Source organism: Pipistrellus kuhlii, unplaced genomic scaffold (genome assembly GCF_014108245.1).
Source record: "Pipistrellus kuhlii isolate mPipKuh1 unplaced genomic scaffold, mPipKuh1.p scaffold_m20_p_1, whole genome shotgun sequence".
Taxonomy (NCBI): Eukaryota; Metazoa; Chordata; class Mammalia; order Chiroptera; family Vespertilionidae; genus Pipistrellus; species Pipistrellus kuhlii.
In genome coordinates, this window is record NW_023425404.1 from 104,829,656 (window position 1) to 104,856,479 (window position 26,824).

At 41.3% G+C, this 26,824-nt stretch overlaps 1 protein-coding gene across 10 annotated transcripts in view; it reads right to left on the reverse strand.

Annotated features, from left to right (window-relative positions):
* ABI1 (abl interactor 1) overlaps positions 1-26,824 on the reverse strand; it is a 97,138-nt gene that overhangs the window by 36,180 nt on the left and 34,134 nt on the right. For 8 of the 10 annotated variants that reach the window (XM_036458755.2, XM_036458784.2, XM_036458816.2 and 5 more), the window contains exon 2: positions 24,210-24,377. The exons of the other annotated variants lie outside the window; for them this stretch is intronic. In XM_036458755.2, coding sequence (XP_036314648.1) covers positions 24,210-24,377 — 168 coding nt within the window. The remainder of the gene's footprint in view (positions 1-24,209; positions 24,378-26,824) is intronic. 10 annotated transcript variants of the gene reach the window in all.

Here is a 26,824-nt window from a genome sequence, read left to right on the forward strand (position 1 = left end):
GCATTTCCCTTGTCCACTTGTTCAATGAGGTTACCATATTCTGCTCGCCATTTTCGGACAAATTGGATACTCAACACCTTCTCTTTGCAGAAAGCAGTACGATTTTGGCCCCAAGAGTCTTCCATGATTCCTTTCTTGTACTCCATGGAGTAGCTTTTTCTTTTTGTGCTCATTTCTAGGGGTTAAAAAAAAGGAATTGGGGTATCAAGGTGGGGGGAGGGAGATCACTTAAAATGACACAGGAGGGATCAGAGGGGGGAATCAAAATGGCACAGGAGAATCAAAGGGGGGATTACCATTTTAGTAACCCCTTTTGATCCTCCTGTATCATTTTGATTGCCCCCTTTGATCCTCCTGTGTCATTTTAAGTGATCCCCCTCCCCCCATCCCTGTGCCACTGAACACCTTCACCAGACATCCCCCCTATCCCTTTATCAGACATTTACCCCCTGGGGCCTGCCTGGGGACTGTCACTGGGCTTGCTGGGGCCTGGATCTGGGCTGGAGGAGGGTCTGCCGACTGAGAACCTTCAGTCATCATGAGGGCGGCCGTGAGCATCAGGTAAGTGTCATCAGAGACAGACCAGAACTCAGCACCTTCGCCGCGTCCTGTCGCTCTAATCCTCCTGTTCTTCTACACACATCTGTGAAAGTCTCCTCCCCTCTCCCACCCCGTGCTCACAGCTCACTCCGACCTCCGCTCCGCCTCCACACAGCAGTGAGGTCAGGACTCTGGTTGCTAGGCGCCAGTCAGGGCGGCCCTAGCGACCAGTTTACGGTAAATTAATTTTCATTCTGAGACAGAGCCTGGGGGGGCCTTATTTTCGGGGGGATGCCTTATATTTCACTCAGAAGGAAACCTGTAAGTAGGTCTTATTTTTCAGAGGATGTTTTATTTTCGGGGAAACACGGTAGTGTGCTCCTCCAGCACAGCTAAGGGTTCCGCAAGTCTGAGGGAGGACTGGAGAAGGATGAAGTAAAGACAGAGAATAAGCTAGGTATAGGTGGATCTTCTGTGCATAGCTGAGAACACAGAAAAGATCCAGACTACAAGCTGATACTTTATTTTATAGTCAGAGGTAAGCAAGGTAATTTACAGTTTTTGTAAGTTTCACTTGTTTTGGCAGCACTTGCTGCACCTCCCACAGCCCATTCACTACCCAGGAAGGATCTAGGGAGCATCACAAGATGATAATTAATTATGCTGGGACTTGTTTTTGGCTTTGCAACAGGTCATTCCAAGGCTTTTCCCTATAACTGCTCCCTATAGGCTAGGGCTTCACCATAATTTTTAAAGCGGAATGGGAAAGAGCCTCTACCAAAAAACGTTTTCACAACTCCAAAATAAGGTGCACGGAGACAACACTCCTTGGGTGCCCTGCACTTTCGCACATCTTACAAGAAAAATCATTTGGTCCGCTTTGTTCTGGATATCCTATATAAGAAAGAGCTAATATGCAAATGTTCCTTTCACCACAGTGGCTCAGAAACTCAACACCATGGTCCCAGGTGCCAGCACTGTGCCTACAGGCCGGGAGAGGTCCCCTGTAGCTGAGGCTGGCCTGGGCGAAGCCAGCCCAGATCCTGAGTATATTCCCTGAGCCAGAGGGAGGGAAGCCAGAGTCCTGGGTGCCTACAACTGGCCAGAGGAGGGAATCCTGGGTCCTGGGTGGGGGCAAGGGAGAGGTGGTTGGGGTGATCAGACTAGCAGGGGAGCAGTTAAGGGCTCTCAGGCCAGTAGGGGAGCAGTTAGGGGCCATCAGGCAGGCAGGCAGAGGGGTTAAGGGCCATCAGGCAGGCAGGCAGGTAAGCAAGCAGTTAAAAGCCAGCAGTCCCAGATTTCGAGACTGTTCTGGGCTGCAAACATTGCACAGCACCTCTGTTGCCTGGAGGCAGGATGCCTTGGGACAGAGGGAGGTGGAGTAGGTCACCGAACAATGGGTGGGTTAGAGTTTGGAGGGAGGTAGTGAGTCACGCTCCAGCCAAGTGTGACCAGGCCCAGGCGTTACACCTGTGCCCCGAGCTCCTTGGAAATGGCTAAAATAGCTTTTGTCGCCTTTGGGTTGTCATTGTAACTGTCCTAATTCCCTTTTGTGGATTCTGAGTATAAGTTTGCTATAACACCTGTGGCCTGCACTGCAGTTTGGCCTTTACCGCAGTGAAGTGCTGCAACTACAGTCACTGGCCAGTTTATTAAAGGCTCATAAATTTTGATCTCTGTCTCTGGTGGTCGTCTCTTGCGGGTCGCCCCATAACATTTGGAGGCCACAGCGAGATATACTTGTTGCCAATGGACGCTCCAGGTGAGGACACTCCAGTCTCCGTCCTGGGTTCCAGGGAGGCGGAGTGTCTCCTCCTAAATTCATGATCCGAAAGTAAGAGCCACCTGGACCTCCAGTGAGGAGGTAGGCACCTGGTTTCTGTTTGTGGAACGTTCCCCTGGTGGACCACAGGAGGGCTGGATGCAGCGGAGCCTCCGAGTCTGGACACCTGGGCGCAACGGCGCCTGGGGTCCCTGTCACATGTGACCTTAGGGTGCAGATATCTGGTTTGTCTTGTCTTTGTTATCCTTGTCTTTGTTAAAATGGGTCAGGCCCAGTCATCTATATCTACATCTACCCCTTCAATGTTTTAAGAATTTTCAGGACTTCAAATGGCACGAAGGAGACTACGAGATGTCAGTTAATAGTCTTGATTTGCAGATTGTGTGAATTAGAATGCCCACATTTGGGGTTGGATGGCCATCCACCGAGACCTTTGATTTAGGAACGGCTTATAAGGTTCATCATATTGTTTATGGACATCCAGGTCACCCTGACCAAATCCCTTTAAATATGGATTGACATCCTCACTGAAAAATCCCGATGTTTGAAAAATTGCCAAGGCCAAGAAAGGAAATTGGGACAGAGACAGCCCATTTTATTGGTTCATCCCTCTAAAGGAGACAAGAAGGTAGACTATAAGGTCTTACCAAATGATCCGGGGGATGGGGTCCCCGACCGCCAGCCTCCTCTTTATGTTACCCCTCCAGAGCCCCAACCAGAAGTGGGCCCTTCAGCCTTGTGGGAGGCCCCAATACCCTCACAAATGCCTCCTAGTTCCATTGCTCTGCTGTCTATGGCACCAACATTTTCAACGGGACAGACAGGAGAAGCCCCTGGGAACCCAACCCTGGCAACACCCCTCTACCCTGTGCTCCCGCAGGCACCTCCACCTGGGAGAGAAAACCCAGACTCAAGTTCATGGCCCCTGGGGGTTCCTGGACAATTGGCCTCCCACTCAGACTCTGTCCACAAACAACCCTTTCAGTCAGCCCCACACCCGAACCTGGACCCCTTATGGCCCACTGGACCGCCAGCCTTTTATGGTCTCCTGTACAAATGGAAGAACTAAAACCCATTGTTCTCCCAGAATCCCCAAGGTCTGATTTTGCTCCAGGAGTGGGTCTTTTTCACCCACCAGCCAACCTGGGACGACTGCCAGCAGCTACTTTAGACCCTTTCTACCTCAGAAGAAAAAAAAGAGAGTCAGAGAGGAAGGGAAAAAGTTAGTCCTTGGGCCAGATGCCCAACCCACCACAGACCCAGGGAGGATTGAGGCTATTTTTCCATCTGGAAGGCCACAATGGATTCACAACACTGACCAGGGAAAAGGAGGCTCTCAACAGGTATCACCAGACTCTCCTGAGGGGCATCCAAGTATAAATTTGCTATAATACCTATGGTCTGCACTGCAGTTCGGTCTGTCACTAGCCAGTTTATTAAAGGCTCATAAACTTTTATCTGTCTCTGGTGGTTGTCTCCTGCATGTCAATCCATATCAAGACAGTCTGATATCCCCCCAAGGGGTCCCGGATTAGAGAGGGTGCAGGCCGGCTGAGGGACAACCCCTCCCCCATACACAAATTTCGTGCACCAGGAGTCTAGTCTATATATATAAAACCCTAATATGCAAAGTGCTCCCTCAGGAATTCAACTGACTGGGAGTTCGATCACTTGCTATGACATGCACTGACCATCAGGGGGCAGTACCGAAGGAAGGCCCTGGCCAGCAGCCCACAACCGAGGAAGAAGGCCCCAGTCAGCGGCCAGCAGCAGCTAGTGACCCTACTGATGCTTATACCTGTGCATGAATTTCCTCCCTCCTCCCCAGGCCCCGCCTTCCTTCCCAGACTCCTCCTTTCTCCCCAACCCCTCCTTCTTCCCTAGGCCCCTCCTTTCTTCCCAGGCCCCACCCTCCTCCCCAGGTCCCTTCTTCCTTCCCAAGTGCACTGGGCCTGTTGTTTATATAGTAAATAGCCTTAGAAGATAAGTGTCTATACACACAGCAAAGGTAAGGAATACTTGTTGCTCATTATAAAATATCTGATCCCCTAAGCTGAGAGTTCCTTTGTTTTAATACGCTCAATTCAGAGAGCAAACATCACTTAGCTGTCTTTGCAGAATCCTATGAACACTGGGGCTGGTTATCTGGCACCAATGCTGACATTCTGGCTAATGCTGCTGCCATGAATAATGACATCCTTTTTGTAATCCAAGAGGCTGGATTGAGGAGGCAGTTTCAGGCTAAGTAACAGTAAGTAGTAGGTTCAAAGAGAGTAGCCCCACTTACTTCAACCCTCTACCAAGTTGACAATCAGCCTTAGCAGGTTGGCCCTGTGAACAGCTAGAACTAAGATTGGTAAGTTGGAGAGAAAGGGAAACACATAGGTTCTATCCCCTATAGAGAAAGGTAGCTAGTGTATTTTTCCATGTATAACATGCCCCCATGTATAAGATGCTCTCCAAGTTTCCAACCCAAAATTAAGAAATCAGTATTTTAAACATTTTGCTAGTTTCCCTCTTAATGCCTTCTTCATTGGCTTCTCAAAAAGTTGTTTTTCCTGTTTTCTCCACTGTCTGATCATACACTCAGTGGGAGGAAGTCCAAATTGTCTCTCTGCAACTCTATTTCCATATTCCTTTGCATAGCTGATTATATTCATTTTGAATTTTGCAGAGTAAGACAATCGCTTATTGGTATTTATATTTTTATTATTTGACATCTTTATGGGCTCAGAACACTCCAGTCCCCGCTGCATCTGCGCACTCTCCACTTCCACCTCCAATTATGGCATCAGCTGTCATTAGTAACAATAAGGCTTGTGATTGGAGGAAACCTGTTTGACAAGGTATGGGCAGCTATACACCCATGGGGCTCGCTCCTTGGATGACTTACATGTATAGGACACCCCTCGAATTCAGTCTAACGATTTTAGAAAAAAATAGCACCTTATACATGGAAAAATACAGTACATTGGCTGTGAAAGGAGGAAATTGCAGCCAGTATGATCAAAATAAGAATGGACCTTGAGGACATTAAGCTAAGTGAAGTAAATCAAACAAAGAAAGAGAAATACTGTATGATGCCTCTTATATGTGGAATCTAAAAAAACAAATGAATAAGAACAAAAATAAGCTCATAAATAGAACAGGTTGGTGGTTGCAAGAAGGGAAGGTTAATGGGTCAAAAGGCACTAACTTCCAGTTATAAAATAAATGTCTATATTGCATATTTGAACATTGCTAAGAGAGTAAATTTTAAGACTTCTCGTCACAAGAAAAAGTAATTTTATAATTATGAATGGGGACAAATGTTGACTAGACTTATTGTGGTGATCACTTCACAATATATACAAATATTGGATCAATAGAGACCCAATGCACGAAATTCGTGCAAGGGGCTCAGCTTCTGCCCACCATTGCAGCCTGGGAGCCTCTGTTGCCTCTGCTGCCTCTGCCTTTACCCCTGCCCACCATCAAGGCACATTTGAAAATAATGAAATGGGAATCTGAAAGATTCGCCTAAATAAGAAATCATGTGGTTGCCAAAACAGGTTTGGCTCAGAGGAGAGAGTACCGGCCCTGCGGACTGAAGGTCCCGGGTTCAATTCCACTCAAGAACATGCACCTTGGTTTCGGGCACATCCCCAGTAGGGGGTGTGCCAAGAGGCAGCTGATTGATGATTCTCTCCCATCAATGTTTCTAAATCTCTATCCCTCTCTCTTCTTCTCTGTGAAAAAATCAATTATATATATATATATATATATATATATATATATATATATATATATATGGCTTTCATAGCCAGGCACAACATACAGCTATATACTCATGACCATTCCTCTCTCTCATTGCCCCACTCCCATCCAATGTAGTATTACTAGTGCCAAGTCTTCCCAAACTGACCTACAATGTCTCCCAAAAAAAAAATTTCAACAGTTTTTTCATAGTTTCAAAATATACATGGAAAAGTGAAGGGGAAATAATGGTAAAAAAAGAAATAAAAAATAAGGTTAGGGGGTCATACCCATTTACATTTATTATAAAGCCATAGTATGTAAGACAGTGAGATTCTTAAAAGGATTAAATAAATGGACCAATTCAACAAAAGAGAGAACTCAGAAATAAACTTGATTATCTTACAGAGATGGCATAGTGAGAAAGAATGTATTACTCAAATAGAGTGACTCGTTTGCCATCCTGAAAATGGATCCCTACTTCACACTATACAAAGGAGAGACAATTTCAGATCCATTAAATGAAAATGCAAGTAAGTGACATATTTATAATTGAAATATTATATATAAATGAAAATAAATTAACTACTATGAATGAACTATATATGAAACACAGATAAATCTTACATAATGCTGAATGGAGGGGAGAAAAAGCAAGCCGTTTTCTAGTTAACTTTGGTGGAAGATTCACAGATGTTTGTTTTACTATTACAAATTTTATAGCATATATTTATTCTTTTGAATATATTAAGTATAATTTTTCAAAGGTGTTTAATTGCATACAAAGTATTATACAAACAGAATAGAGGAAAAATGATTAATATGTATAGAGTAACATTAAAAGACTCTAAAAAGAAACCTCTAGCCGAAACCGATTTGGCTCAGTGGTAGAGCGTCGGCCTGCGGACTGAAAGGTCCCAGGTTCGATTCCGGTCAAGGGCATGTACGTTGGTTGCGGGCGCATCCCTGGTAGGGGGTGTGCAAGAGGCAGCTGGTCGATGTTTCTCTCTTATCGACATTTCTAGCTCTCTATCTCTCTCCCTTCCTCTCTGTAAAAAATCAATAAAAATATATTTAAAAAGAAAGCTCTATTCTATTTATTAGCCAGCCATATTTGGCATCTCTAAAAAAAGAGAGGAGGAAGGGGGCAGAGAAAAATTCAAGCAGAGGGAACAGCATAAGCAAAGTTAAAAAGGCATGAAAATACAACACCAGATGAGAGATTAGAGAAAATTTAAAATAACAATATTACATCTAGTAATAATTAATGTCGTTTTCTAATACTTTTTTAAATCGAATTTATTTAAACAATACAACAAAATTTAATCAACAATATAGTTGCCGTTGTTTTCTACTACTTGTGCCCAACGCTCAGGAAGCATTTTAATCCCTCTGTTGTAAAATTCTTGTGATTTTGATGCAAAAAATTCGGTCAATGCATTTTTGAGGCATTCTTCATTATTAAATTTTTTTCCAAGAAGAAAGTTTTGCAAAGAACGAAACAAATGGTAATCGGAAGGGGCAATATCAGGAGAATATGCAGGTTGAGGGAGAACTTCCCATTCCAACTGGCGCAGTTTTTCAGCAGTGATTCTTGCAGTATGTGGTCGTGCGTTATCGTGGTGAAGAATTACGCCCTTCCAATTAATCAGCGCGAGTTCTTTTTCTTTCTTTTTTTTTTTCTTTTTTTTTTTTTAATATTTTATTTTATTTTATTTTATTATTTTTTTATAAGTTTTTATTGTTCATATTATTACAAATGTTCCTTTCCCCCCCCCCCACCATTGCTCTCCTCCACCAGGTTCCCACCCCACCCTCTGCCCTTTCCCCTCTCCCCATTGTCCTCATCCATATGTGCACAGTTTATGTTCAGTCTCTTCCCACGCCCCCCTCTCCCCTTTTCCCCAAGAATTGTCAGTTCACTCCCCTTCCATACCTCTGATTCTATGATATTCAACAGTTAATATTGTTCATCAGATTTTTTTAATTTCCTTGGTTTTTAGATTCACTTGTTGATAGTTACGTATTTGTTGTTCATAATTTTTATCTTTGTTTACTTTCTCTTCTGAAAGAACCCCCTTCAGCAATTCATATAAATCTGGTTTGGCGGTGATGAACTCCTTTAGCTTTTTTTTATTAGTGAAGCTCTTTATCTGGCCTTCGATTCTGAGTGATAGCTTTGCTGGGTAGATTATTTTTGGCTGTAGGTTCTTGCTATTCATCACCTTGAATATTTCTTGCCATTCCCTTCTGGCCTGCATGGTTTCTGTTGAGAAGTCAGCTGACAATCGTATAGGTGCTCCTTTATAGATTACTACCTTCTTTGCTCTTGCTTCTTTTAATATTCTCTCTTTGTCTTTTGCTCTTGGAATTTTAATAATGATGTGTCTCGGTGTGGTCCTCTTTGGATTCCTTTTGTTTGGAGTTCTATGCGCTTCCTGGACTTGTAAGTCTAATTCTTTCCCCAGGTGGGGGAAGTTTTCTGTCACTATTTCTTTCAGTATGTTTTCGATATCTTGCTCTCTCTCATCTTCTGGGACCCCAATAATTCTGATGTTGGTTCGCTTGAAGTTGTCCCAGAGGTTTCTTACATTATCTTCAATTTTCTGGATTCTCTTGCCTTCTAGCTTCTGTGGAGGAGTGTCTTCTGGCTCTTTATGTTCCAAATCTTTGACTTGATTCTTGTGATCTTCCCTTCTGTTTTTAGGACTCTGTAAAATATTTTTTATTTCAGACAATGTATTCTTTATGTCTTGTTGATCTCTTATTAATTCTAGTTGATCTCTTTTCATATCCTCATAGGCCTTATCCATCTTTTCTAGGAAATTCTTGAAAAACCTTATAAGCGTAGATTTGAACTCTATATCCAGACGCTTTTTGTCCTCCATTTCTTTCGTTTGTGATCTATTTTGTTGTCGCATTTCGCAGGTACAGATGGGACGGGGTTTCAGGGTGGAGCCTGCAGCTTTGGCTTCCGTCAGCCCCGCCCTATGCGGGTCCGTCAGAGCTTGCTGCCTGCGCCTCTGAGAGAAAGGTGCCCTCGATTTTCGCCTGCTGTCAAACAGTCTATGCTCTCCCACAATGAGCCCGGTATTGGGGTTCAGTTCAGTTGGAAGTGGAGTTGGAGGTGGCGTTCAGAGCAGTCTGGAGCCCCAGTCTCCTTCCCGTCAGGGCAATCCCGCGGCACAGCCGACCGTCCCTTCTCTGTGCGCAGTGTGCGCACCGCTGGGACCTCCTTTCGCCACTTCCCCGGGGTTCCGCCTTACAGCCCGGCTCCCTATGGCTGAGCCTGAGTCCCCGGGGTCTGGCTTAAAACTGGGGATCAGAGCAGTCGGGGGCCCAGCACAGTCGGAGTTTTATCTCCTTTCCGCTTGGGAACGCCCGCCAGGCACTCGGCCTCCCTCCTCTCCGGCTCCGTCCTCTCCGCGCGCTGCGTCTCTGTACCTTGGGCTTTTCCAGCTCCTCCGCACCTCCTTCTGGTTTTCTCCTTACTTCTCACTGTAGAATTTCCAGTCAGTCAACCTTCCTGTAGTTCTGGGCAATGTCCGTTTTATATTTTAGTTGTATTTTATTGAAATTGTTGTGTGCGGCTGCGGCTAGGTGTTCACCTGGGTGCAGCCATCTTGGATCTCCGGGTTCTTTTTCTCTTAAAGCTTGGGCTAACCTTTCCAATTGGGCACTATACACTGCACTTGTAATGGTTTGGTTAGATGGTAAAAGTTCATAATGAAGAATTCCTTTAAAATTCCACTAAACACACAACATCACTTTTTTCGCATGCAAGTCAGGTTTTGGCGTGGGCTGCGGAGCCTCATTTTTGTCCAACCATTGAGGCCGCCTTTTCAAATTAACATACAGCACCCATTTTTCATCTCCGGTAACAATTTGCTCTAAAAACGACAAACGGTTTTGACGAGGGAGGAGCGAACTGCAAATTGTGACTCTTTGATTACGGTCAACTCATGAGGAACCCATTCTCCAAACTTTTGGACTTTGCCAAGTGCACGCAATTGATTGGAAATTGTTTTTTGTGAACAATTTAAAGTTGTCGCAAGCTCTTGTTGGGTAATTTGAGGATTTTGCACCAAAAGAGCTTGAAGAGCTTCTTGATCAAAATTGGACACACGGCCTCGACCACTCTTGTCATCTAACGAAAAATTTCCCTCGCGAAATTTCTCAAACCAACGCTGGCATTTTCTGGCGCTAACTGCATCTTGACCAAGAGCACTACAGATGTTTTTTGCAGCCTCACTTGCTTTTCTTCCTAATTGGAACTCGTAAAGCATGCAGTGCCGAATATGCTCTTCATCCGCCATCTTCTTAGTCCTAGTTTTGCAACAAAAACCAAACCAAACACAAACTTTTTCAAGCAAAACTTGTTAATTGCACTTCACACGTTCTGTAGATACCACGTGTTTGAAGGTTATGTCAATACAAGTCAACGCCAAGCAAGATTTTAAACGAATGTTTAAAAACGACATTACTTATTACTAGACCCGATAAACTGAGCTATTCTTAAAAGAATTAGTAAAAAGGTCCAACCAAGCCCTGACTGGTTTGGCTTAGTGGATAAAGCATCGGCCTGTGGACTGAAGGGTCCCAGGTTCGATTCTGGTCAAGTGCATGTACCTTGGTTGCAGGCACACCCCGGAGGTTTGCAGGAGGCAGCTGATCGATGTTTCTAACTTTCTATCCCTCTCCTTTCCTCTCTGTAAAAAAAATCAATAAAATATATTTTAAAAAAATAAAAAATAAAAAAGGGTCCTACCAAGATGATGGCATAGGTAAACGCAGTATCCCCTACCTCCCACAACTAGAGAATAAAGAAAAAAGCACATTGAGACTGACAGAAGGGGTGGAGGTGAGTAACAGACTGGTCTTACACCCACATGTGGCTTTTTTTTTTAAATCAGGGGGGATACCATGGCTACAGAGGCCTCTGGTGAGGAGCAAGGGGTCCCAGCCCAAACCAGACCCCTCAACCCAGGAATCCAATGCTGTGAAGAGAAGTCTGTATAACTCCAGACTATATAAACCAAAAGAGATTATATCTGAGTGACACAGAAGCTACTGGAGACCAGGCAGTTCCTCTTAAAGGACTGGTTCACGAACTTAACTCAGACTTACTCCCTCTGCGCTTAAGCACTGGGGCAGCTGCTTGGGGGACCCAGGGACATACAGGGAGCAACTGAATTGTTTTGGCAAGGGGCAAGAACATGGAGAGAACTTTCTCCCAGGCAAGGGTGCCTGCAGGGGTCATTGTTCCTATGCTGAGACCTCTGTCATTTCAGAGGTGACTGGCAGGTGTCAAACCAGAGTTTCCATCAACCTAGCTCACAGTTTGCTCCACCCTGTGATTCCCTGAGACAACACCCAATTTGCAGCACCACCCAAGCTGTTTGCAGCGGCTTTTCCATATGAATGGTCTGTCTAGCTCAGGCTTCAGACTTTCCTAAAATCTCTCAAACAAGCAGAATCTGGCTTCAGCCTGCCTCATACCTCTCAATAATAGGCCACAGGACTAGCACCAGCAGCAGCCTGCCTGGATTAGCAGCTTGGTCTCTCCTGGGAATTTTCGTCCAACACAAGTAGCAGCCATTTGCAGATCACTCTAGCTCTAGCAGGTGGCCTCAGGCAATGCACAGGCAGTGGCTGACTTTGCATCTCCCTGAAGGCCCCAGAGCCAGTGCATCCAGTGGTTTCAGACCACACCAATTACAGTTATACACATCTATGAGCGACGCACTCGATGAACAGACTAAATAAGTACCAAAGCCTCCCTGAAGCAAGTACTGCTCCACTGGAGTGTCTCCTGCAAGCAGCTCTTCTACTGTAGTTTCTGCTGGTTCTCACAGCCAATTGGCCAGGAGGTCATTTCCTACTAGTGAAATCAACAGGAATCAAATCTCAACTACAACAGGACAGTGCACACAGACCACACAGGGACACACCTAGAGAGCCTAGCTTAGGTGACTAGGGAGACTGAGCCTCTACCCAGCAGGACACCCACTACACAAGGCACTCTACCAATACCAAGAGACATAGCAGTTCAACCTAATACAAAGAAACAAACACAAGGAAACAGCTAAAATGAGAAGGCAAAGAAACATGCCACAAATGAAAAAATAGAAGAAATCTCCAGGAAAACAACTAAATGAAGTGAAAACAAGCAAACTACTAGATACAGAGTTGAAAATAATGGTTATAAAGATCCTCAAGGATCTTAATGAGAGCTACAAAGAACTTCGTGAGAATTTAAGGATCTTAGTGAGAACATTAAAGACATGAAAAAAGATCAATCAGAAATTAATATACACTAACTGAAATCTACATATATAAAAGCCTAAGGGACCGTTTGGTAACTATGACACACTCAAATCACCAGGGGGCAGACGTTCAATGCACAGGCATGGAAACATGGGAGAGACTGATGAATCTCAGAGGGAAGGGGAAAGGGCAGGAAGAGATTAACCAAAGATTTTTTATGCATAATAGAGGCCTGGTGCATGGATTCATGTACTGCTAGGGTCCCTCAGCCGGGCCTGTGGGGACTGGGCTGAAACTGGCAGTCCAAAATCCCCCAACGGGTCCCAGATTGTGAGAGGGGGCAGGACAAGCGAAGAGATGCCACCAGTGCACAAATCTATGCACTGGGACTCTAGTAAATAACAATTTACAGGGATTCAACATTAGAGTAGGGGATTTTGAGAGCCAAATCAAAGATTTGGAATATGAAAAAGCAAAAAACACCCAGTTAAAAGAGCAAAAAGAAAAATATAATCCAAAAAATATGAAGATATAAGGAGCCTCTGGGACAACTTCAAGTGTACCAACACTGGTGCATGATGGGGGTACCAGAAGAAGAGACAGAGCAAGATATTAAAAATCTATTTGAAGAAACAATGACAGAAAACTTCCACTACCTGGTAAAAGAAATAGACTTAAGTCCAGGAAGCACAGAGTCCCAAACAAGAGGAACCCAAAAACGCCCACACCAAGACACAGCATAATTAAAATGCCAAAGGTTAAAGACAAAAGAAAGAATTTTAAAAGCAGTAAGAAAAAAAAAAAAAAATCAGCCAAAACCAGTTTGGCTCAGTGGATAGAGCATCGATGTTTTTTGTTTGTTTGTTTGTTTGTTTTATATATATATATATATATATATATATATATATATATATATATATTATTGATTTTTTACAGCAAGGAAGAGAGAGGAATAGAGAGTTAGAAACATTGATGACAGAGAACCATTGATCAGCTGCCTCTTGCACACCCCCTACTGGGGATGTGCCCGCAACCAAGGTACATGCCCTTGACCAGAATCAAACCTGGGACCCTTCAGTCTGCAGGCTGATGCATTATCCACTGAGCCAAACCGGATTCAACATCTCATCGATGTTTTTAATTCTCTATCTCTCTCTCTTCCTCTCTGTAAAAAAAATCAATAAAATATATTTTTAAAAATAAATAAACAAATTAAGAAATCTAATGGACAAAATAAACTGTTGAACAAAATAGAACCAGCCATAGCTGGTTTGGCCCAATGAACAGTGTCAACCTGTGGATTGAAGGGTCCCAGGTTAAATTCCGGTCAAGGGCACATGCCCAGGTTGCAGGCTCAAACCCCAGTGGGATATATGCCGGAGGCAGGTGATCAATGATTCTCTGTATCATCATTAATATTTCTCTCTCTCTCTCTCTCTCTCCTCTCTCTCTTTCCTCTCTCTCTCTCTCTCTTTCTCTCTCTCTCTCTCTCTCTCTCTCTCTCTCCCTCCCTCCTCCTCCCTCCCTCCCTCCCTCTCTCTCTCTCTCAGACTAAGGCTGTGGTTGGCAAACTGCATCTCACAAGCTACAAACAACTTTTTGGCCCTTTGAGTGGGGCTCTTCCAAAAAATACCAAGGCCTGGGTGAGTCTATTTTGAAGAAATGGCGTTAGAAGAAGTTTAAGTTTAAAAAATGTGGCTCTCCAGCGGCTGCCAGGCTGGGAGCGGCCAGGCCCGGAGCAGCCGGGTCGGTTGCGGCCAGGCCCGGAGCAGCAGCTGCCAAGTCCAGAGCAACTAGGTCGGGAGCGGCAGTGACCAGACCCGGAGCAGCTGGTTGTGGAACGAACCAGAGCAACAGAGGCCAGGCCCGGAGCAGCCAGGCCCGGAACAGCTCGCTCCTCGCCTGCCCCTGCCCCACGGCTGCCTCTCAGACATGGCTGGAAACTTTTGTGGGAACTTAAGGATCTGCTGAATCAAATGATGAAGGCTTAGATCTGGATATGTTGAGTTAGTATAGTGCTGGGCTGTTGATCTGTGAGTGCCTTAGGTGGGGCCTGGATGAGGCTGGTTGACCTATTTGGAAATGTCTTTTGTGTGAAATGTATCATTGGGCATGTGAAGGTATTATTGATATGAGAAAATGCTAAGTAACTGATTTACTATCTGAAAAGGGATTTACTATCGGGGAAAGGGAGGGAGGAAGAGACTGAACATAAACTGTGCACCTATGGATGAGGACAATGGGGGATGGGGAGGGGGCGGAGGGTGGGGTGGGAACCTGGTGGAGGGGGGAAGAAATGAGGAACCTTTGTAACAATATGAACAATAAAGATTGATTTAAAAAAAATAAAATAAAAATAAAAATAAAAAATGTGGCTCTCAAAAGAAATTTCAATCATTGTACTGTTGATATTTGGCTCTGTTGACTAATGAATTTGCCAGCCACTGGACTAATGAAATTGAAAAACAATGTCACAATTTCTTTTTAAAGACCAAGCAGCCATTTACAATATGAAATTAGAAACTGAATAAGGTACTAAAGGAATAATTAAAATATTCCAAGTTATTCCATTTAGAAAGAAATGTATGTTTTTAAAACAAATGTTAAAATAAAAAGTTAAAACATATAAAGAGATAATATAGCTGAAACAGGTTTGGCTCAGTGGTAGAGCGTCGATCTGCGGACTGAAAGGTCCCAGTTCAATTCCGGTCAAGGGCATGTACATTGGTTGTGGGCACATCCCCGGTAGGGGGTGTGCAAGAGGCAGCTGGTCGATGTTTCTCTCTCATCGACGTTTCTAGCTCTCTATCCCTCTCCTCCTCTCTGTAAAAAATCAATAAAATACATTTTTTTAAAAAGAGAGAGAGAGAGAGATAATATGACTGCCCAGGGTTGGCCTGAGGTGCAGGCAAGCCATGGATGGCAGCTGCCCAGCTGCCTAGGGCCGCGCGAGGCTCAGGTAACCAGAGCCAGCAGAGGCTTGCACTGCCAGCAATGTCAGCAGCAGAGATGTGATGGGGGCGTCACCTTCCCCTGATCGCTGGGTAGCCTCCTGCCTCTGAGAGCTCCTGGACTATGAGAGGAGGCAGGCCGAGCTGAGGGACCACCCCCCTCCAGTGCATGAATCTTCATGCACCAGGCCTCTAGTGTTAAAATAAACAGATGAATCTCATAAAAAGATAACATTTTCAAGTTATCTTTTAAGATATGGTTATTTAAAACTATTGTATCAAAATGTTATTTCAATTATGTTCTCTTACTTTTCCCTTACCAATTTGGGGGTGGGGTATTAGGGCATTCTTCTTTTAAAGATCTTCCAGAAAAATCCTTTCTTAATTATCAAAAAACAAAAAAAAGCAGGCAAGAAAGAACTATGACATGGCAAAACTATTTAATATTGCACATATTTTCTGTATGATATTGGAAGGGTAACTTGCCTCACAAATGCTCTTCCCTCAAAGAGGGAATTATAGGTTTCAAGCAAAGAACCTTGTATGTGAATTTAAAAGCACAATAAATGTTTGCTAAAATAAGAACTACAGAATAAAAACTGAAACACTTCTGACCTGAATAGAAAAAGGAGAGTAGTATGAAACAAGTAGAAAAAGTGTAAGAGCTCTGAGACAAGCAAAACAGAGAAAGCCTTTACCCAAGAAAGAGACAATCTTTGTTAGTGCTTATTTGGACCAGGCTCTGGAAATGGCCCTAAGCCCAAATGAGGAATTACAGAGCTTTGTTCAATAAGCTTGAAACAAGGTCCCAATCAACTGTGAAGTTAACTTGATTCAGAATGACCTATATAAACACTATAAAATAGTTCTATTTAGAAAAGATGAGCTACAAAATAAGATCTCGGTGGAAAACATAATATAAAACACTGGCATCAGTGTATATATTCTGAAATATATATTTAATACTGGGAAAAATTGGATATGTAACTAAAAGTTTGACCCATATAAAATGTTTTAGTAACAGCCAATGACACTTTTAAGTCGCCTCTTTCTTAAGAATATTAAGAATACTCCACATAACTATACATGCATAAAAAAAAAATGTGCTTAATTTAAGTATAACCATTTTTATGCAAACTATGATCTAAGGTAAATATGGAGTTTTAAGAAAACATTAAATCACAATATATCTTTTAAATATCAGTTCATGAATTTGTACTTATTCCCCAACCTACTATTCCTTTCTAGTAATAATTTTTATTTTAATATTTCATGTGTGTGTCTCTCTCTTTTTTTAAAATATATTTTATTGATTTTTTACAGAGAGGAAGAGAGAGGGATAGAAACATCGATGAGAGAGAATCATCAATCAGCTGCCTCTTGCATACCTCTGACTGGGGATGTGCCCACAACCAAGGTACATGCCCTTGACTGGAATTGAACCTGGGATCTTTCAGTCCGCAGGCCGCCGCTCTATCCACTGAGCCAACCGATTTTGGCTGTCTCTCTCTTATTAAAAACATAGCCTGGCCTCAGTACCTCATGGTTGAGTGTCAACCAGTAAGCCACAAGGTTATAATTCGATTCCCAGTCAGGACACATGCTCAGATCACAACTGACGAGTATGCAGGAAGCAGGCAATCAATGTTTCTCTTTCTGTCTCTCTCTCCCTTCCTCTCTCCTCTAAAAATTAATTTAAAACATTTTTTTAATCCTATATTTTAAATTCTATAGAAATGTCAGGTATTATAATGGCTCAGGAACCAGACTGCACAGATTTAAAAGACTACCTACCATTTACTAACTGTATGACTATGGGCAAGTTACTTAAGCCACCTATTCCCTAATTTTTCTTACAAAACAGATAAAATTTTAAAACAAACAAAAAATTAGATCAACCTCACAATGTTATTATGAGGATTAAATGAGTTAATATGTATAAAGGCTTTTTAAAAGTCTTGCATGCAGAAAAAAACAAAATGAAATAATAGCTTTTATTATATACCTTACTAGTGGCCTGGTACATGAATTCATGCAAATTGAAAAGAAATTAATTAGAAGTAATATTTTAATATCACTATTTGCCCTTTCTCTATAATAGACTAGAGGCCTGGTGCACGACATTCATGCCCCGGGGGGAGAGAGGAAGGGTCGCAGTCTGGGAGTTCTCAGGGGATGTCCGACTGTAGACTTAGGCACATCATTAGCACTCCTGCCAATGCCATTACCCTTGCCAGCCATGAGCCAGGCTTCTGACTGAGTGGTGCTCCACCTGTGGAAGTGCATTGACTATCATGGAGAAGCTCTTGTGTTGAGCTGGCGGTCATAGCATCTCATAGGGACCAGTCGTTCCACCATGCGGTCAATTTGCATATTAGCCTTTTATTATATGTGTCAGAGATTTAAAAAATTAGTAAAATGTATATGAAAATAATATATAAACTGATTAATAAATAAAAAATAACATTAAAACATAACAAAAATAGCCCTAACTGGTTTGGCTCAGTGGATAGAGCATAAAAGGTCCCAGATCTGATTCCAGTCAAGGGCATGTATCTTGGTTGCAGGCACATCCCAAGTGTGCAGGAGGCAGCTGATCAATGTTTCTCTCTCATTGATGTTTCTAACTCTCTATCCCTCTCCCTTCCTCTCTGTAAAAAATCAATAAAATATTTTTTTAAACACTGAATAATTTTAAAATATATTTAAAATTATATCATATATTTTATCATTAAATATATAATAAAATATATAATAAAATATATGATAGAAACACGACAAAAATATTGATAAAAATAATGACTGATAAATTGATTAAATTTCTAAAACTGAGGCCAGTGTCCAATGGGAACAAATCAACTCGTGGAATCAGAACCACCTCTCCTCTGCAAATTGTTAATACTTCAGCTTAGATTAGGGGTGTCGAACTCAATCAGAGAAGGGGCCAAAATCTAAAATCCAGCCTAAATCGCGGGCCAAATGGTTTACTGAACAGTCATAAACTGTCATTGTGATGGAAACGCAGCGGAGTGCAGTGATGACAGCGCGGTGCGGGCCACATTGCAAGGCCTGGCGGGACGGATTTGGCCCTCGGGCCTTGTGTTTGACACATGTGGCTTAGATTATGTGAGGTCACAATCTTTTGATAATAAAACTAGTACATTACAAAGAACACATTTACTATTAAGATTTCTCAGTAGCATGGTGATTGCACCTATTTTCAATTCTAATTTATGACACAGCATTCCCAAAGGAGTAACACTTTTAAGAAATTTGATGGGGAAATTTTCCTTGGATAGGATAGAGGCCTGATGCATGGGTGGGGCCAGCTGGTTTGCTGAACAGTGTCCTGGATCAGAGTGGGGGTTCCCTTGGGTCATGGGGCAGCCCGAGTGAGGGGCCTGTGGTGGTTTGGAGGCCAGCCACGCCTCCTAGAGACGCAAGCAGAGGCCCTGGTATCTGGAATTTATTTATTTTCTAACATTGAAACTTTGTAGCCGGGAGCGGAACCAAGCCTCCTGTTTACTCCCTGGCGGCAGCCATTTCTGTTTGGATTTGTTTACCTTCTATAATTGAAACTTTCTAGTATTGAGTGGAGGCTTACACCAGCAAGGGCAAGTGGAAAGCTTGGCTTCCTCTGTTGCCGGGGAAACGCAAGGCTCCTTCCTGCTCTCTGTGGCTGTAGCCATCTTTGTTGTATTTGCATACTCGCTCTGATTGGCTGGTGGGCATGGCTTGTGGATGTGGCTTGTGGGTGTAGAGGAGTGATGGTTAATTTGCATATTATTCTTTTATTAGGTAGAATAGTAGTAATATTGATTTTAGAGAGAGGAAGGGAGAAAGAGAGAAATAGGGAATTGTTGTTTCACTTAGTGATGCATTCACCAGTTGATTTTTGCATTTTGGGTGTTTTGTTTTTGTTTTTGTTTTTTTAATATATTTTATTGAGTACTTTTAATATATTTTATTGATTTTTTACAGAGAAGAATAAAGAGCTAGAAACATTGATGAGAGAGAATCATTGATCAGCTGCCTCTTGCACCACCTCCACCAGGGATGTACCCGCAACCAAGGTACATACCCTTGACCGGAATCAAACCTGGGACCTTTCAGTCCGGAGGCCAACGCTCTATCCACTGAGCCAAAGCGGTCTGGGTTTATTGAATTTTACAGAGAGGAAGAGAGAGGGATAAAGAGATAGAAACATCGATGAGAGAGAAACATCAATCAGCTGACTCCTGCACCCCCCCACTGGGGATATGCCCACAACCAAGGTACATGCCCTTGACCAGATTCGAATCTGGAACCTTTCTGTCCGCAGGCCAACACTCTATCCACTGAGCCAAATCGGTTTTCGGCTTGGGGGGGGGGGGGGGGGGGGGGTTGGTGTTTTTTTTGTGTGTGTGTGTGTGTGTGGTTGTTTTTTTTTTTTGTGAACTTTTAAATTTTATTTTATTCTTTAAAATATTACAAATAGTAGTACATGTGTCTCATTTTTTTCCCCAATGACCTTCCCCTGGGCCCTCCCCCCTCTTTCCCCCCCACCCCTGCACATACCCTTACCCTATACCCTCAGTGTCTTGTGTCCATTGGTTATGCTTATATGCATGCATACAAGTCCTTCGATTGATCTCTTACCCTCACCCCCACCCCACCCCCCACCCCCCACCCCCGATGTAACACTCCCCAAGCTTCCTGCTGTAATGAGCCCTGATCAGGGATAGAGACCACAACCTTGGCATATTGGAAAGACACTACAACCAATTGAGCTACGCAGCCAGGCAAGATTGAGTTGAATGTGGCCAATGAAATGATAAAAAATCTCTACATCTGATCAAAACTCTGGACACCAAAGTTTAGTGGAGCTTCCTGGTTGGTGCTTTGAGGGGGGGTAGGGGGGTAAAAGGGGAGAGGTGGTAATGTACCCTGATTTCACAGAAAGGAGGACAAAAACTCTGTTCAAGACCATTCCTGACTTCACCCTATGTGTTTCTTCATTTGGCTGGTCCTGATCTGTATCCTTTAAAAATGAAACAGTAATCATTAAGGACAATGTTTTCTTGAATTCTTTGAGTCATTCTATTAAATTATCAAACTTGATGGGGGTGTGGGATTAGTGGTCAGAAGGTCAAAATTGGGGGTAGAAGGAAGATCCAGTTCGCCACTGGCCTCTGAGGTAAGGGCAGTCTTGATTCCAAGTGGTTAGTGTCAGAATAGTACTGCAGTGTACCAACTGGTGTCAAAATACCAAAACATCTAGGAGTGCTTCTATCATCATTTCTTACCCAAGCTAACCTCTACCTGCTGAATATATAAAATGAATGATAAATGGTAATGGGAGGAGATTTGACATGGGTGGCAAACATATAATACATATAAACTTGCACAATTTCTATCATTATGTAATATATACAAGCCCGATTCCTCACAGTTTCTGGCTTCTTCAGAACTGTCAGCAAATCAACTTCCAGAAAAATTATCTCAAAAAAAAAGTCACTTATTAGAAGTAGTTGGAGAAGTTGGTATCAAATCTCAAGAACACTGAATTTTTTTTAAATAAATGTTTGCATAACACTACATGAAGGGTTGGCAAACTTGTTTTGCACAGAGCCAAAGAGTAAATATTTTAGACTTTCAGGCCATATGTAAAGACCATCTGTCATTACTAAACTGTATCACTCTAATGGTAAAAGTAGCAATAGCACTATGTAAACAAAGGAATGCTGCCATAATCCAATAAAACTTTATTTTGTTAAAAAAAAAAAAAAGTGGGGGTCGTATTTAGCCCACACAATCATAATTTACTGGTCCCTGCACTAGATTAATTATTCAAATAAATATAAAATATGTAAGTCCATACAAATGGCATGACCATACAAATAAATAATAGGCAAAATTAATATATTTTTAAAACTGAATTTAGAGAAACCAAGATGGCGGCATAGGTAGAAACCTGAATGCAGCCTACCACAACAATTTTTAGAGCTGGGAAACAGGGGAAACATCGCCTTGAAGTGCCAGAAGGCTGGCTGAGAGGGGGCTCTACTATCCGGGAAGGAGAGAGAAGGCACACTGAGCCTCGAGAACTGTAAAGGTGCGGAGATCTGTGCGCGAGAAAAGGCAGCCGCCCGAGTTCACTGCTGGCTTACTCGAGGCAAGCAGAGAGGGCAGACAGCTAATACGCGCTGGCTTTCTTGTTTGGGAGGAAAACAGAACCACCCTATTGCTCTGACAGACGACCCAGTCAGGGAGAGGCCAGACTGTCAGGCATATGTCCTTGACCTGAATCGAACCTGGGACCTTTCAGTCCACAGGCTGACGCTCATCCACTGAGTCAAACCGGTTTCGGCTAGCTTCTATATTTTTCAAAAGGAGAAGAGAATGTTATTAACAGCTTTATGCAAATAAATCACAACTTAGGGGAAAGGGCCAAATAATATTGGAAAAATAAAAGATCCATTAATGTGAAACAGATAAGCAGAAAAGTCTTATATCTATTAAAGTAATTAAATACATAGTTCAAAACCTCCCTACCAAGAAAACTCCAGCTCCAGATGGCTTGCTTCACTGATAAATTCTGCCAAATGTTGAAAGAAGAACGAATATCAATTCTACACATATGTGTTTTTTTAATAAAATTGAAGATACTGACACCAAAACCAGATATTACAAGGAAACTAGACCAATAAATCTCAGGAGCATAGAAACAAAATTTTTAACAAAATTTTAGTAAAGTAAGTCTAAAAATCTCTGAACCAGATAATACATCACAGTCAAGTAATTTATCCCAGGAAAGCAATGCCAGTTTAACATTTAAAAGAAAAAAAAAAATTAATTCACCATATAACAGACAAAAAATATAAACATGATCATTTCAACAAAGAAAAAGTTTTTTATAAAATCCATTACCCATTTCTGATAAGAACTCTCAGCAAACTAGCACTAGAAAACAACTTCATACAACATATTTCTGAAAAACATAGACTACAATTATACTTATGTAAAAGACTGAATGCTTTCTAATAAAATAGCAACAAGGTAACAATAACCATTTTCACTACTCCTATTTCAACATTGTCTTGAAGCTTCAAACTAGTGCAGTAAGGCAAAAATAAATAAAAGTAAAAAGCAAGAAAAATAGAAAAGGAAAAAATAAAACTTTTTATTTATAAACATGATATTCTACATAGAAAATCCAATGGAATCTATATAATAAATACTATAACTATTAAGTGACTTTAACAAGCACACAAAATTTATCAAATACCAATTGTATTTCTGTATATATAAGGAAGAAAAAAATCAAGACTTAAAATAAATACCAAGTAGCATAAAAAAATATGACATATTTTGGAATAAATCTGACAAAGAAATGCAAGGCTTAAATATGAAACCTACAGAAAATACACAAAAAGATATTAAAACCACAATAAGACACTACTACATATCTATTGAAATGGCTAAAATTTTAAAAACTGACCACAGCAAGCACTGGTGAGAACAAGAAGCAATTAAAACTCTCATTAGTGTTGATGGGAAGGTAAAATGGTATAATCGTTTTGGAAAACAATTTGGCTATAAATTTGGTTATAATGTTAAACATGTACCATGTGCCCTAGCCATTCCACTCAGAGGAAGCTAATTTACCAAAGAGAAATAAAAACACATGACCATATAAAGACTTGTACACAAATATTCAGTTTTATTTGTAATAGACAAAACCTGAAAACAATCCAGATGTCCATCAACATGTAAATAGCCCAGCTTGTGTCACTCAGTGGTTAAGCATTGAATTAAGAACCAGGAGGTCATGGCTCAATTCCCAGTCACAACACAGTCCCCAGTGGTGGGCCATCCCCAGTAGTAGGGGGCTTGCAGGATGCAGCTGATTGATGATTTTCTTTCATCATTGATGTTTCTATCTCTCTCCCCCTTTTCCTTTCTCTCTGAAGTCAATAAAAATATATACTTGCCCTAGCCAGTTTGGCTCAATAGATAGAGCGTCAGCCTGTGGACTAAAGGGTCCCAGGTTCGATTCAGGTCAAGGACATATGCCCCGGTTGCATGCTCCATTCCCCGTGGGGGGCATGCAAGAGGCAACTGATTGATGATTCTCTCTCATCTGGATCTCTTTCTCTCTCTTGCCCTTCCTCTCTGAAGTCAATAAAAATATATATTTTTTTAAAAGTGCATGGCACAAGCACAAATTTTAAATATATATATATATATTCCAAAAAAGACCCATAAATGGATAAAGAAAATGTGGAACAATGGAATAGTACTCAGCAATACAAAGGAGTGAACTATTTTTATATACAACATGAATGAATATCCCAATAATTATGCTGATTGAAAGTAGCCTGACAAACAAATAATATATAACATCTGATTTCATTTATATAAAATTTCAGAAAATGTAAACTAATCCATAGTGACAGAAAGCCTGAGGACAGGGTATGGAAAACGAAGAGGGATAGCAAAGGAGTATGAAGATATGAAGAAATTTGGGGAGGATGTTCATTATCTTGACTGTACTTATGGTCTCATAGATAATGTATATAATCAAATTTGATAAAACTGTATGCTTTGTGTGCAATTTACTTTTCTTCAAAAAAGATCTTATAAGAGAAATAGGGTAAGTGGTGATGATTGCACAACAATGTGAATATACCTAATGCCAATGAACTATACACTTCAAAATGGTTGAAATGATAAAATTTTATGTTGTTTATTTTACCACGCAGAGAAAAAACGTTAAAAAATAAAATAAAATAAAAAAAAAGGAAGAGATGTTTACTGACCTCAAAGCTAAAGCTGAAAGTGATAATAACTATGGTCAGTCAGTAAGAAAATGAGTAAGGAATCCATATAACCAGGCTATCTACTCCTTTGATATATGCTGCTGTTGCTTAAAGCTATTTATAAGCCATTACCTGTGAGATATGATTGATGGAAGACTCCATTCTCCGAAGCTGAGAGGCTTGGATGTCCAGCAATTGGAGTACATTGTTGGCCAATGCATTTATTTGATAAGCAACACTAGCTAGGGATTGGGTTGTATAGGCTTTGGTCTCTTCTAATGCTTTTCTCTTGTCTGTAGCCTGAAATAAGAACAAAAACAACCAATACTTAGTTGTGTTAATATTCATTAAACACATATTCTATATAAAGTCAAACTTATAGTTCTTTGTAATAGAAAAACCCAATTGAATAAAAAACAAAAATAAAAAACTGGACCATTCTGATGATAGACTGTCTGACACTTATAAAGCCATGGCAGAAATCCCTATCAGCCAGATGTAAACTACTTCCTCCTGAGCAGCCGGTCCGCTGAGGTCCACTAAAGGAACCACCAAGAAATTAACATAAAAGGCACACAATAACAGGTGGTGCTAAGTTGCTTAAAGCTCCTGAACCATAAATTTATCGCATTACATCTTTAGAACCTAAGTCTGCCCAAGCTCCCCAACCTTTACTGAGAATTTAAACTATTCCATAATGTCACTGCCGTGGTAAATGGCCTGAAGGGCTCTGAACTGACACTAGCTCCTCTAAAAAAGCACATGCCCTAGATAATAGCCTTCAAGAATCACTATATATATATATATGTGTGTGTGTGTGTGTGTGTGTGTGTGTGTGTGTATATATTGATATATATATTGATATGACTCACCCAAAACCCCTTGTGATAAAGTATCCCCTGCCTCCCACCTCCTTCCCCTTTATTTCCCTGTAAGTCTTCATCCCCATTAGAGATTAAAAAAAAAAACAAAAAAAAAAACTCTCTTTGGTTTGAACTGACCAATCCAGCCTTAGCCTAGGAACCCCAAAGCACTCCACCCACAGACTCCAATAAAGGCATCTGCTCCAGGTCCTGCTGCTCACTCTCTGTGCACCCCTGCATTGGCTTCTTCATGAGTATCTTCAAGGCATACTGTGTACCACCTCCTGGACCTGTCAGTCAGTGATAAACTTCTATGTTTCACTTTCCCTTCAGTCTTTTGTTGAACCTTAGCTCACCATCTGATGACATCCTGAGGTTCTACTTAACAAACCGTAACAAACAAACAAAATCGCCAACACCCATTAATAATGATATGGGCTAAATCCATTCAACCTTATATTCCTGTTTACATTAATCACCACTGAAAATATAACCTCCTTGTTATCCATTATGATAAAGTCTCTGATCTCCATAAAAACTACTGTGAATCTTATTACTCTACCCACTGGTTCTTCCCAAACTCATATAACTCAGAGTAAGGTGATACACAAAGTTCAAAGCAAAGCTCAGAGTGACATTTAAAGACGAGTAATAAAATTGTCTTTGGCGATGAGGGTGGGTGATATCAACTTACTAGTATATCACAAAGGGTTAGATAGCATTAATTTATATAATCTAAAAATGAATTGTCTAGTCCAAACTTTTATAAATATTGGAATTCCCTTTTCAAAGGCCAAGGATCAATAGGGGGGGGGAAATGAAACAGAGTCTAACAAACTGCTAGTGTTCAAGTAACCCTTATTTTACTTAATGGTCCCAAAGAGCAATAGTGATGTTCGCAATTCAGATATACAAAAGAGAAGCCGAAAAGTGCTTCCTTTAAGTGAAAAAGTAAAAATTCTTGACTTAATAAACAACTGTATGCTGAGGCTGCTAAGATCTAAGTAAGAATAAATTTCCTATCTGTGAAATTGTGAAGGAAAATGAAATTCATGTTAGTTTTGTCATAGCACCTCAAACTATAAAATTTATAGCCATTACATAATATAATGTGTTAAGATGGAAAAAGCGTTAAATTTTTCATGGAAGACATGAATAGAAGCCATGTTGCCATAACTTTTATAATAGTAAATTGTTAAATTGTTCTATTTTATTAGTTATTGTTAATAGAATAATTGTTAATAATATCTTACTATTATTAACTATTTTCTAAATTAAATGTCATAGATATGAAAGTAATATAGGAAAAAATATTAATGATGAGGCAGAAACAGTTTGGGATATCATCTGGAGAGATGTTGGAGAGTATCTCCTGTAGGGACTACTATAATAAGGATTGTTGAGGAATATCTTTATTAACACTACACCATGATCCCCAGAGTACTGCCAAGGTGAAGAAAAACAAGATGGAAAAAAATGTTTATAGAACACTTTTATTTCACTAGAAAGGGAGAAAGATAGAAATATATATACTTATATTTTTTAAGGAGTAAACCAACATTTTTGTTGTCGTCGTTAATCCTCACCCAAGGACATTTTTTTCCATTGGTTTTCTGAGAGAGCAAAAAGAGCGGGAAGAGAGAAAACAGTGAGAAGGAAGCGGGGAGGAAAGGGAGAGAGACATTGACGTGAGAGAGACATGCAAGACACATTGATTGGTTGTGTCTTGCACTCCCAGAATAGGGGCAGGAAGCAAAACTTCAACTGAGGTATGTGCCCTTGACTAGACATGGAGCCTTCAATGCACAGTCTGGCACTGTAACCACTAAGCAAACTAACCAAGGCAAAAATTTTTATTACATACTAGCGGCCCGGTGCCCAAAA